Source organism: Aythya marila (genome assembly GCF_965140915.1).
Source record: "Aythya marila genome assembly, chromosome: 1".
Taxonomy (NCBI): Eukaryota; Metazoa; Chordata; class Aves; order Anseriformes; family Anatidae; genus Aythya; species Aythya marila.
This window is the reverse complement of record NC_139042.1, coordinates 10627184-10640134: the sequence shown is the minus strand read 5'-3', so window position 1 is coordinate 10640134 and position 12951 is coordinate 10627184. Positions and strand designations below refer to the sequence as shown.

The following is a 12951-nucleotide window of genomic DNA, read 5'->3' as shown; positions in this document are numbered from 1 at the left end:
TTGCACAAAGCTGGTTTTGATGGATTCAAATGTTGTAATTTGTCTTCTTTTCCCTTTTTATCAGTGTCCTGTTTTTCCTCAGAAATTGTTTATTGTATTCATGGAGGTTTCTACAGCTCAAAATGCATCCAAAAAGATACAACATTTGAATAATCACCTGGCTAATCCGATCCATGAAATATTCAAATGCAGTTCCCAAGCTTAATTTGGGGTGTAGTGTGAATAGACTATTTCATTACTTAAACTATGTCTTAATATCTGAATCAAAAGAACCTAGTTTCTCTATGTGCATCTCCCAAATTCAAAGGATATACTCAGACAGTGGAGTTTCTGAGCTCATATGCTCTAGTAATTGTACAGTAGGCATTAGAGAAAGTTTGTGGCTTTGACATCTAATGTTTTCAGAAACTAAAAAAAATGGCAAAATAACTGACATATTTTGAACTGTGTTAATTAAGGTACAAAGTGACCTGAAGCTTTTGAGTCAATACGACAATTATTTAAAAGTCCAATTTTTGCTAAATTAACAGCATAGGAATGTGAAGAAAACAGATCAATACATAATTAAAAGCATAATTCATTATAAGAGATGACAAAGTTTTCAGAACAAAGAAAAAACATATCTTTGATTAACAGGGCATGCTAAAATATTTTTGTTACAAACCTTAAGGGTTTGCATTTCCTATAGCACTTTATATACTGGCATCTCAAATACTTAATATTACAAATTGCTTCAAATATTACAAAATCACTAAGGTGAAGCACTACTTATTTAGTTTTAGACATGTGGAAACTGAGGCACCAGATAATGCACCTTTTTTACAGCCTTCAAATCCTGTGCTTTACTCACAAGCCTAATTTTTGCCTCTAATTCTAGTATCCTACAACATGTCGCACTACAGACACACTAGCTTTTGCAAGCCTTCAAACTGAATCTAGGCTTTTATGGAAACTATGAATCTCTGGCTCCTTTGAAAATGATGCTACTTCAGATGCATAACATGGGCACTCTGTAGATTACTGGAACATCCCACTTGTCTCTATAAACCATCCCACAAACATTTCCAATTTAATAGCCAACACAGAAGTAGAAGTCTTGTACTCCAGAGCAAAATAAACAAACTGTTGTCCTGTGAGTTGTCAGACTTTTCATTTTTGCCCATTGCCTTCTACTTGTGTGCAGTCTTGTGTAATTCTAATCCTATCCAATGAGATATATGTGAACTTGCCCAATAATCTGGCTATTACTGTGTACTTAGTATTGGCTCTTGGACTGTGAAGTTTAGAGGGAGTGACGAAGTTTTTCCCTAAAAAAAATCTATTGGACAATGCAAGCTGTAGGCAGAAAAATAACTGCAGCACCCCATCACTCACAATAAACTCACACAAAATCTATCCTGAATCTTGGGGAAAAGAAGGAAAGAGCAATGTTACCACACTTTGAAAAATATGTTAGTAATGTAATTGAAATTGCCACATGCTGTATATAGCAATGCATGGCAGCTAACTGGTTCTTCAGAATGGATTACCATTTCACCAGCCAGAAATCTGGGCTGATAAGAAATTGTATCCCCATTTTGTTCCAAGGTTGCTCCAATGTGCAGTTTTCTTAAATAGTGCTATTTTGAAATGGTTCCTACATGCACTCTCCTCTCTCAAAAAGAAAAAGGCTATTCCAAAAAATTTAATGCTTTGAAGTGTGAAGATTTTCTCCTTAAGAATGAAAAGTTCTTCTTCCCTTGGCTGGAACATTGTCATGATATTTTCCAAGCTGATATATTAATTATGATGGGTTGATGGTTCATGCTACATTGCACTGCAGCAAATCATGAAGAATTATTCTGGGAAGTTAGAGAGAGAATCACCTGGACAGACACAGACTGACACAAACACAAACACACATTCCCTTCCCTTCTCAGCTTTGCTAGTTGCTGCAAAAGTCTGTCCAAACTAAAGAAAAAAAAAATTGAAGGGAGATGCATTTGTCTGAGTCACAGTGATAACTTAGCTGAAACCCTTCATAATTTTTCTCCTTAAAACTGGACACATGCACAGTTCTTCAGTAAAGCTGTTTTTGGGAAGAAAGCATGCTTGCCGTTTCTTACCTGTAATATGGTAGCTAACCTGCCGGTTGACATCAGATGTATCTTCATCCCAGGTGCTAAGTACAGCCACAACTTCCCCTGGAGCATCACTCTCCTTCACTGATCCTCTGTAGACCTCATGCTCAAAGACAGGTGCGTTATCATTGATGTCTGTCACAGTGACTGAGACCAAGGTGGTTGATGACAAGGATAAGGCTTCCCCTAGATCTGAGGCCACCACTGCAAAAGTGAAAGCAGGATCTTTTTCATGGTCCAGATCCTTCAGTGTGCTAATCCAGCCACTGTTGCTATCAATGGTGAAAGCTTCTGTGATCTTCTCCAGCTCTGATTCCAATGCGAGTGTATAGGTGACCTGCCCATTTGCACTTGAGTCTGCATCAACCGCTTTAACTTGCATAAGTTTGGTTCCTACGGGCATCCCTTCCATTATTATAGCATCATAGCTTGCTGTTTCAAATATGGGCTTGTTGTCATTTATATCCAACACCTTCACCTCCACATCCACTGTCAACACAATGTCCACTTTGTCCAACTGAATGGTAGCTGCAACTTTAAAGTGAAATGCAGAATTTGTCTCATGGTCAAGTCTCTTATCCAGTTTTAAGAGTCCCGTGTCTTGTTCTATGATGAACACACCATCTTTGTTGTTTTCTGACAGCTCACCATTAACTGTGGTGTACAAAGCACCCTGATTAGGTGTAACATGAACAATGTCAATAGTACTGCCTATGAGGGTATCTTCTGCTATGGTGAAAGAATACTGGGGTTGGGAAAAGGAAGGTAAAATGGTTTCTGGAGGTAAAACATGGATGTAGACAGGAATGAGGGAGTGCTTTACAGGAATGCCACCATCAACTGCTTTGACAAAGAATGACAGAACTGTGTTTTTCAGTTGGTTAAAGCTACCCTTGGTGACCATCCATCCATTGTCTGGATCTATTTCAAGCAGATCAGCTACTGAAACTGAGGCCTCACTATAAAGAGAATAGGTAATTCTGGAATTGGCTCCATCATCTGGATCTACTGCTTGCACTTGGGTCACCAAGTAACCCTTCCCAACATCTGCTTTGACGCTTGCTCTGTATTCAACCGTCATAAACTGGGGAGCATTGTCATTCTCATCCACTACTATCACTCTCACAGTGCAAAATGTAGTCCTGCCACCCCCATCAAGTGCTCTCAGAAATATACCAATGTCACTTTCCAGCAGGTTCTCCCGGTCTAGTCGCTCAGTTGTCAGAATCTGGCCATTGTTATCAATCAAAAATCGGTCCTTGGCAAAGTCATTTATTATGGAGTAGCTTATCTGGCCATATACACCTGAATCCCCATCTGTGGCCTTCACATGAAGTACCTTAGTTCCAGGAGCTGCATTTTCTCTAACCTCTGCAACATAAACACTCTGTGAAAACACAGGGCTGTAGAGGTTGGCCCCAAGGATCTGTATATGCACCTGGGCTGTGCTGGTGAACAACCCATCTGAGACAGAGACATTTAGGCTGTACATGGGCTCCATTCGTTGCTTCCGATGGTTGGAAAGGGTGATTACACCACTCTTGCTATCCATAATAAAACTGGTCCGATCGTTTCCTGATAGGATGCTGTACTCCAGTCTGTCAAAATCAGAGCTGTCAGCATCTGAGGCTTGGACGCAAGTCACAAAATGACCCCGAGGTGCCAGTTCACTCACATACGATTCATATATTAGCTGGTTGAAAATTGGAGGGTTGTCATTCATGTCTGTTATTGAGATACTTACAAGAACTTCACTGCTAAGTGGTGGGAACCCATTATCAGTTGCTCTGACTTTCAAGCTGCACTGCTGTATGAGTTCATGATCCAACATACGTGCTGTCAGAATTAGGCCACTTGTGCTGTCTATATGGAAATAATCTGTGCTGTTAAAGGTGTCCTGGACTATCTGATACTGCACAATTTTGTTATTGTCAGAGTCAGCATCAGTAGCAACAACCTGCAATACAGGAGTCCCAATCAAAGATGCTTCAGATAAAGTAGCATTATAAGCTGACTGATCAAAAACTGGAGGGTTATCGTTCACATCATTAACAATCAAGTCCACAGTGACCTCAGCTCGAGCACCAGTGAGAGCATCGCTGGCTCGCACCATTAGCTTAAAAAGAGAATTTATTTCATAGTCCAGTGGGCTGATGACACTCAGAACTCCGGTATCAAAGTCAATATTAAACTGATTGTAAGGATCTCCATCGACAATGATATAAATGATTCCCTGGCCTTCTGGACTGGTTGCATTTATGCTTAAAATTGGTGTGTGAATTTCTACATCTTCATTTACAGAAGCTGTATAGAAGGGCTTGTCAAACACAGGCATTGCTTTGTTAACAATAGTAATGGGGAGCTCTACTGAAGCAGACAGTGATGGGTTGCCACCATCTTTTGCAAGAATGACAACTAAATACTCTATATTAGATAAGTCAGAATTGAAGGCTTCTTTGAGGGTGACACTACCAGTTCCCCTATCAATTTCAAAATGTCCATAATCTTCCTTCAGAAGATATGACACATCACCATTTTCATCCTTATCTTTATCAATAGCTGTCACTCGATATATCAAGGTACCAGGCTCAGCATCAACTTGCACAGCAGCGTAGTATGGAAGCCCTACAAACACTGGTGCGTTGTCATTTATGTCTTCAATGTAAACCCTCACGACCACTCGAGCAACACGAAGGTGATCTAGTTCACGGCTTGCTTCCACCACCAACTCATACAGCTCTTGTTCTTCTCGGTCAAAGGGTATGCCAGTCGTCTGAATGACTCCTGATGTGGGTTTGATTTTAAATTTGTTTCCTGGGTTTAATATGCTATATTTCAAGGGCTCATTAAGACGGTTACCAACAGCATTTACCACAGCGATCTTTGTGATATTGGTGGTGTTTTCTGAGATAGACGTGGAATAAAAATTTTGTGTGAAATGAAGCCCGCTATCCATGGCTTCTTTTACCATTATTGTCACCATAGCAGTGCTATAAAATTTCCCATCAGATACTCTCACTATTAGCATATAATGGTCTTTGGAGAAGCTGTTGTTTTTAATTGTGAGTATTCCTGTGCTTGAATCAATCAAAAAATGGTCCAGATTGCCTTCAATTAGACTATATGTGAGTTCAGGAGGGATCTCTGAATCTGGGTCTGTAGCCTTGACTTTGAGAACCTCAACACCAACATATGTGGGCAGAAGCAGGACAGTCTCAAATACTGCCTGACTGAAGACTGGTGGGTTGTCATTGACATCAGTTACCTCAATGGTTACTTCAACAGGGCTCTCTGCTGTAAGCTGAGGATTGCCACTGTCTCTAACATGCACATGGAAGTGGAAGTGGGCTATTGTTTCATGATCTAAATTTGCAATGGTTCTAATTGCACCTGTGCTGGAATCTACTGTGAAGTACTTTTTTGCAGTAGATTCAACGATTTGGTAGACGAGCAAAGCGTTCTGGTTGCTGTCAGCATCAGTGGCACGTATCACAAGGGGGCTGTTATTTGCACTTCGGACTATGCTATTTACAGGAGCAGCTTCGCTTATGCTGCCTGAGTACTGAGAGAAGAGAAAAACTGGTGGGTTATCATTTTCATCAACAATCTGAATGTTCACAGTGGCATTTGATGCCATCCCTGCCATATTTGTTGCCTGTACAATGAGCTGATAAGAGGAAGCACGTTCATAATCAAGGGTCTTTTGACTGGTGATGACTCCAGAATATGGGTTTATAGTGAAGACTCCATCCACATTCCCATCTTTAACCTCATAAACTAACGTGGACTGACTGATTGCAGAAAGAGAGATGACAGAAGTACCAATATCCACGTTTTCATTAATCTCAGCTTGGTATTCTTTGAGAGTGAACTTAGGGTGGGAGTTATCCGCCATTGTCACAGATATCCGTACAATTGCTGTTGCAGAAAGTGGTGGAGAACCTTGGTCAGCCACTTTAACCGACAGAACAAACTGTCCCATTGTGGTTAAGTCTGGCTCCTTCAGTAATGTAATGATCCCTAAAACTGGTTCGATCTTGAATGTGTTTCCTGTATTTCCTAAAATGGAAACATTGCAAGAAAATTATAAATGAAATACAATGCATTTAAATGATAATTAATAAAGGGAAATTATCTGCAATTTGTCAACGACAATTATTTAAAACAAAAACAAACAACAACAAAACAGCAAACAAATATAAAATAATTATAAAGGGCCTTTTAGTCTTTCTTTCTGAAAATCAGGCCATCCCAGTAGGCAGTGCAGGTGTTCAAACTTTCAGAGACTCAGATGCTGCTGTTTATTACCTTGATTCTCACTGTCAACATTTGAGCATGTGGTGCATGTATATTACTACCACCAAACTAGGAAAAAGCATCCCTAAATTATGGGAGTTAGTCAAATACATGTACACCTAAGGCAATGAAACTAGATCAGAGGCTAACAAGCCAATTACATGACAAATGGATAACAACTCAGTCTCTTAATTGAAGGGGATATTAAGCAACCGTAGAGAAGATTACAGTAGTTCAAGACTCAAAGAACTGAATATAAAAAGGTTAAAGTGGCATTTAGAAAAATAAAACTGAACAAATAGCATAGAAAAGAGATTAAAGTATCTTGTGGCACAAAGGTTTATCATACGATCTCTGAGGAGGATGAATCTAGATGAATGAGATTTAGAAGAAAATGTCATGAAATGTCTGGTATAACATGCAAGCAGGGATATCACTGCACAAAGGTGAAAACAGCAAGTTTGGATCACGGACCTTCTTTGGCGTCCTTTTTTTTTTTTTTTGTCTTTTTCCTTTTTATATAGCTGCATTGCCTACCTCTTCTTTAGCAAGACAGATTCACATCTATTGCTATGTATCCCTATCCTGTAATTAGAGTTGCTTTTATTAAGCAATCAGTATTTGCTGGTTTCTTGAGTGTCTGCTTGAAAGAGGACATTATGTGCATATATGGCATGAATAAGCATACAGACTCTTTTTCAGAATTTGATTCTAAAAATATACAGCATGTACTGAGTTACAGCGATTCCAATCATTATAACATGTTTCTGATATTGTGGTAGTTTATACTCTAAAATGTAGAACTACTTCCAATCCATCCATGAAGTGAAGAGAAATATGTCTCATGAAACTGGTGATAAACAGATATTTTTTTGAGTGGTGATTGCTACAGGTGCTGTGCACAAAGAAATAAATATGAGGATTGTAGCTGAAATACCAAACACATAGAATCCTAAATGAAGTGAGTTAATGTATATTATTTTATAGATGCAATTCACTATCTGCTGTAAATTCTGGTACTTGGAGGCTAATTTAAGCCACGTAGTACTGTATGTAGTTCAATACTGGTAGTAGCTTTCTATTTATATCAATCCTTTCAGATCAGTAAAGTTTACTTGACTAGATAAAACAAAAATTGTGCTATTCACTGAGGAGCTGAGGTTCTGCCAGAGCTACAAATTCTCATAAAGAACACAGTATTTGTCCCACTTGCAGACACTACAAATGCTGCTGTAGTTGTTTTGTCAGTGCTTGCTAATACAAAAGATTTGTAGCCACTGATTGCCTTACGTAAGGCCAGAGCTCATTCTTCTCCCTTAGGAATCTGCTATGAAATTAAACAAAAGTTACTTTCTCTACCATTTGCTCTCTTCACATGTAAGGTGATGTAAGTAATTCCCCTGAATGAAGGGGCTGTATACTATTTGAATGCTGCAGTTAAAATTAGTATCCTTAACTGCACAGATTTTATGGATCATACAGCAGCAAAAGGCTGAATTTTGATGCATCTGGGATTTGAACATCTGTGGATAATGAAACTGCAGGAGTGCATGGCTTATAATAAATGGAAGTTTGAAGTCTGACACTGCAGAGAGAACTCGATGAAACAGCAAAAGGCTGTAATAGGAGAGAGAGCCTGTAAGAAAGAAAAAACCACGCAGACTGAAAAAGAATCATCTAATAGCCAAAACAACCTTTCTAATCTTTGCTTTTTTTTTTTTTTTTTTTTTTTTTTTTTTAATCTGCATCATGTATTCTATTACCAGTGGAATAAAGCCATACTCCTAGCATGTCAGAGGGCTTCTTACATTGTGGTGGCACCTAAGAGTGATTGGGTTGGAGCCCATCATAGGAACAAGGTGCCAAGAAAAAGCTGCTAACAGGCTTGAAATACAACACTGCCCCAGGAAGCTGTGTGGTCTACTCAGGGTTTGTTCTGCAATATACAATGCTGTCCTGTCTGGGTATGTGTAAAACATTAAAACAATAAAAACTCCAAAGGTTACAAATTTCCACTTCCTCCCCTCTTTTCCAGGCACCCGTCTTGGATATAGGTTAATGGTTTAACTTAGAGATAATGCCTAACTTCAGATTCATACGAGCCAGAGAAAGTTGCATTTGCTTGTGCGTGTAGCATAGATAATGTGAATTTCCCATGACCTTGCTGTTATACTGGCAGAGAGATGCTTTTGCTGTTTCAGTTTATATGGTGAATATAAATATATGAGGCTTAACAGCAAAAGCAATTTTATTCTGATATCACTATGGCTTCCCTTAGGCTTCTGTTGACATACAGTTGTTTCAAGAGCCATTGTGCCTCTAAACAACTATGGCTTTGCTGGCAGAAATTTTTAGTCTCCATGCTCCTCTGATCCTAATATTGGCAAAGATGCCAGGTTGTACCAGCTGTTGTGGCATTTGTTTATGGAGGATCACTAGGCACTAGACTGAAGCCAACAACCTGAAAACTGTCTCTATCAGCAGCTTTCAATAACTATTTTCCATGATGTTTTTGAAGGAATGACTTAGAGGTAAAAGGCTCAGTAGCCACCTAGTGAACGTCAATGAGATTCAGGGCTGATGCCACATTTTCAGCCTCTGTCCTAACCTGCTTCAATAGTGTAGATAAGCTCTGCATTTTCTCCTTTATCTTTGTCCAAAGCCGTGACTTGCAAAACTGCTGATCCAATAGCTGCTGATTCAAATACTGAGGCTTCGTAGAGTGGGCTGGTGAAGTATGGGCTGTGGTCGTTGGAGTCTTCCACATTTATGATGACTCTGGCCAGGTTTCTTCTGTAAGGGAATTCTTGATCTCGAACCTATGGAAGAGGTGCATGATACACTATTGGTATCCATTTCCTAAAACTTCACAAATTTTAGTTATCTGAGTGCTAGTAATGCTTTCAGTTCAGTTGAATACAAAGTAATAATAAATTACATTTGACCCAAAGAACCTGCAGTCTGAACCACAATCACATATGAAAAACAAGAGCTCTGAGACTTTTTTTTTTCAATTGTGAAAAAATGAATGGTAAGTAAATATTGTGGCATGCATTTTTGGAATAGCAACCATATGACATCTTAAATTCAGTTTTCGGATTGCAACACATACCTCTTTTTTTTTTTTTTTTTTTTTTTCAATACATGTTATGTGGTCATGCCCTTATGCTAACTCTCCCCACTTTACAGCCTAGTGGAAAACATGCCTTGCACACTGCTCATTTCAAAGAACTACAGACAATTTTACCCACTGTCATCAGTCAGGTCATTGAGTCGAGTCATTGAGCACTCGTATCTGCCAATGGACTCTTTCAGCATTATATATGTACATTCCATTTTGAATATGATGATAACAGTAGCAATCAGACTAGGAATAATCTTAAAAATTGTTAAGCACTCTCAGTGTTAGCATCATTTATTGCCCCTCTCTCAACTCCATACTAAAGATCTCTGTACACTGACAATCCTGCCAGCAGCCCTGAAATTCGGTTCCTGATACACAGGGCAAAAAAACCTACTCCATCAGGTACAGATCAAACAAAAGCACTGAGAAGTGAAACCCTCTGTGGTTCAATTTATATTTATTTCTAATCCTGCTCACAAAAGAGCTTGCAGCTTTTTACACAGTGTGCTCAAACCCTGCTCAGCTCCTGCTCATTGTGCCTCCCAGCAGCTCTCAAATCTTGGGCTCTCCCACCCAAAGCTGTCCCTGTACCTAATATGTTGTGAGAAGTTCCTTTACAGAACTTCTCTGCAGGGCTATTGGGTATTTAAAGAAAATAGCAGACTATAATGTTTAAACGAAGACAGATTTTTTTTTGTTTTTATTAACCTCCACTTCACAATATACAACCTTCACTTGAAAACTGAGACACTTATGTTCTGTATCTAGGCATACGGAGCAAAAAATGGTAATTAATTTTCCCTGCATACCCAAACATTTGGAAAATGTAGCTGAAAACTGTATTTATATAAACAGTTTATGTACTGAAATACGTCTGTAGAAGTAAACTATAAATGAGGCTTGTATTCAGAAGGGCTGTAGCATTCTGTATGGCAAGAAAGCCGTTATCTCCCTGTGAATAACTTCTCAAATAACTTTCAGCCTCACTTCAGAAACTCTGAAAATTACCTTGAGTGAGAAGACCAGATGCCAAGAGATTAAATAAATTCCTGCTTGCTCTCCCTTGAGATGGCAAATCATTTCATATTAGATACAATGAATTGACTGTAAGATTCATAGAAGTCCAAATAAAAAGGTAAAATAAATACACAGCAGGGCAGGCAAGATGAAATTAATGACTATTTACTGCAGCGGAAGTACTTTGCTCAGGCAAAGAGTGAGGCATGTTTGCACCTGAAACATCAGTGATTGTGTCTTGAGCCAAGTGAATATTGCATTCTTACCATGACATTAAGGATGTGCTTATCTTGAGCTTCATGGTCTAATCTCTCAGCAGTATAGAGAACCCCAGTGCTGGGATCAATTCTGAATTTTCTCACACTGACTGCATCGATGCTGCTGTGAATAGTGTAGCTCAGCTTGTGTTTTTCATCTCTGTCTATGGCTTCAATTTGCAGAATTTCAGTGTCAGGGAGGATATCCTCTGAGATGGTGACATCATAACTTGGTTGAGAGAATTCTGGGCCATTATCATTGTTATCCAACACTTTGATAAGAACCTACAGTTAATAAAAGAAAAAACATTTGGAGTTATTGAAGTCTAGTCAGACTGCTGAACAGGCACCTGAAGAAATGTAATTTACTTTAGATGGCTGATGATGTTACGTTGCTGTATGGTGGGACTGAGAACCATCATTTAATGGAAAATACTTACTGTTCAGATCAAAACAAATAGTAAGGATATGACTTCGGCGGCAAAATGTTCCTAATTACAATATCTACTTGGAGGCTGATAAAGAAGTCCATGTGAGAGATTTTCCATATCTACAGATTGGCAAATACTCCTGCAATGGTAAATAGTAATGGTTCTGTTGTCCCTTACAAGTGCGCTAGTTACAAGAGACTTCTGCAGCTATTATGGGATTTCCTTTTCCCCTCACTGTTAGTAAGGCAATAAAAGAATCCTTTTCAAGTTACTAAAATCCATCTTTTATACAATCAAGAGTATAAATCCTATGAGTATAAATCCTGCATTGTTCTCTGCCCCGTATATTGTGTTGGGGCATACTAGCACTATCAAACCATGCCATCAGTGGAGACTCCAAGTTGCTGTTACATCCCAGGCTAATGTCAGGTAAGACTTGATGAGGACAGACCAGGAATCACCCTGCCACGACGGTGCTGGCCCACCCCACACTGTCCAGGACAGATAACCTCAAGGTACTGGTGCCAAAGAGGGATTATTTTTATGGTTTCACCTTTGCTCTTCCTTTGCCGGTGATGCTTGTCTTTATTGCCAACTAACACAATTTCCCCTTGAACACCTACTCATTTCCTTTCCATTGCAGTTTATGAATGGCAGGACTGCTGCTAAGAATGTGAATGAACACTATGCCACTGGCTTCAAGCATGTCTTAAACCTTAGGTACTAACCCTTAAAGAAATGCAGAGAGGGGAAAGGCAGCCAGAATAATGTTGTTGGTGCATACTACACCCATCTCAATGCATCACAAGCTGTCCCTGGTAACTAATAAGAAATAACTGGTAACTAATAAGAATCACTATTTTCCAAGTTTTGACTTTGGACAGTTATATTATGCAATGTCATATGTGTGTGGTTCTGATGAGGTTTTGTGTTTTTCACAACTGGAGGAGTCACATACTGGTGAAAATTTGCTTTCCAGACTCTCTAAGCTGTAGGTTACTTTGGGCGGCACAGCAGCAAAACCCTTGAAAAAGAATCTAATACTGAAAGATGCAATGCAAAGAGTTGCCTCTTTTTCAGTACTGAAAACAAAAAGTATCCTTTGCAGAATATGCCCATGAAAACACACCTGATTTTATAATGAAGGAAGTGAAACAATCTTTTTATTCAAAAAATTTGAAATGTCAAATAGTCCAATGAACTGCATGGGAAAGGCTGTGCCCAGGACTCTTCCTGAAGATTGGATGACTTGACTCATCTCTCATAATATTTTCTTGGTTGCTCTGGAAAGTACCTGGCTCATTTTTAAGAATATACTTTATTACTTTGCTTGATCAAGCCCTGTAAACCCATACATTCTTAACGGAAGAAAAATACACTTATACTTTTACTACAATATTGCACAAACAGATGTTGGCCTCAGAGAGAAATGAAACTTTAGATTTCCCTGATCTTGGAAGGGTTTGCAGAACACATTACCAGAAGGAACATGAGGAATTGTAAGCAGCAGTCATAATGAACTAGCCTGGGAACTGTTTAAAAGACAGCTGAAATAAAATGTTCTGTAAGTTAAATGGCATAGAACTTCAACTGTGCATTCCATACAATTTAATTTTCAGCAGATTATGGTACGCCAGAGTGAAGCAGGGAGAAACCTATATTAAGTAATGCTTCAGTCTTGGACAGATAGCAATAAAAATGGGGTG

At 39.0% G+C, this 12951-nt stretch overlaps 1 protein-coding gene across 1 annotated transcript in view; it reads right to left on the bottom strand.

Moving 5' to 3' along the window:
- FAT3 (FAT atypical cadherin 3) overlaps window positions 1-9292 on the bottom strand; it is a 93390-nt gene extending 84098 nt beyond the window's left edge. Inside the window, exons 1-2 of the mRNA XM_082751489.1 lie at window positions 9025-9292; window positions 2106-6179 (exon numbers count right to left, since the gene is read on the bottom strand). Of these exons, the coding sequence (XP_082607615.1) occupies window positions 2106-6102 (3997 nt within the window). The 5' untranslated portion in view covers window positions 6103-6179; window positions 9025-9292. The remainder of the gene's footprint in view (window positions 1-2105; window positions 6180-9024) is intronic.
- Window positions 9293-12951: the final 3659 nt, after the last annotated feature.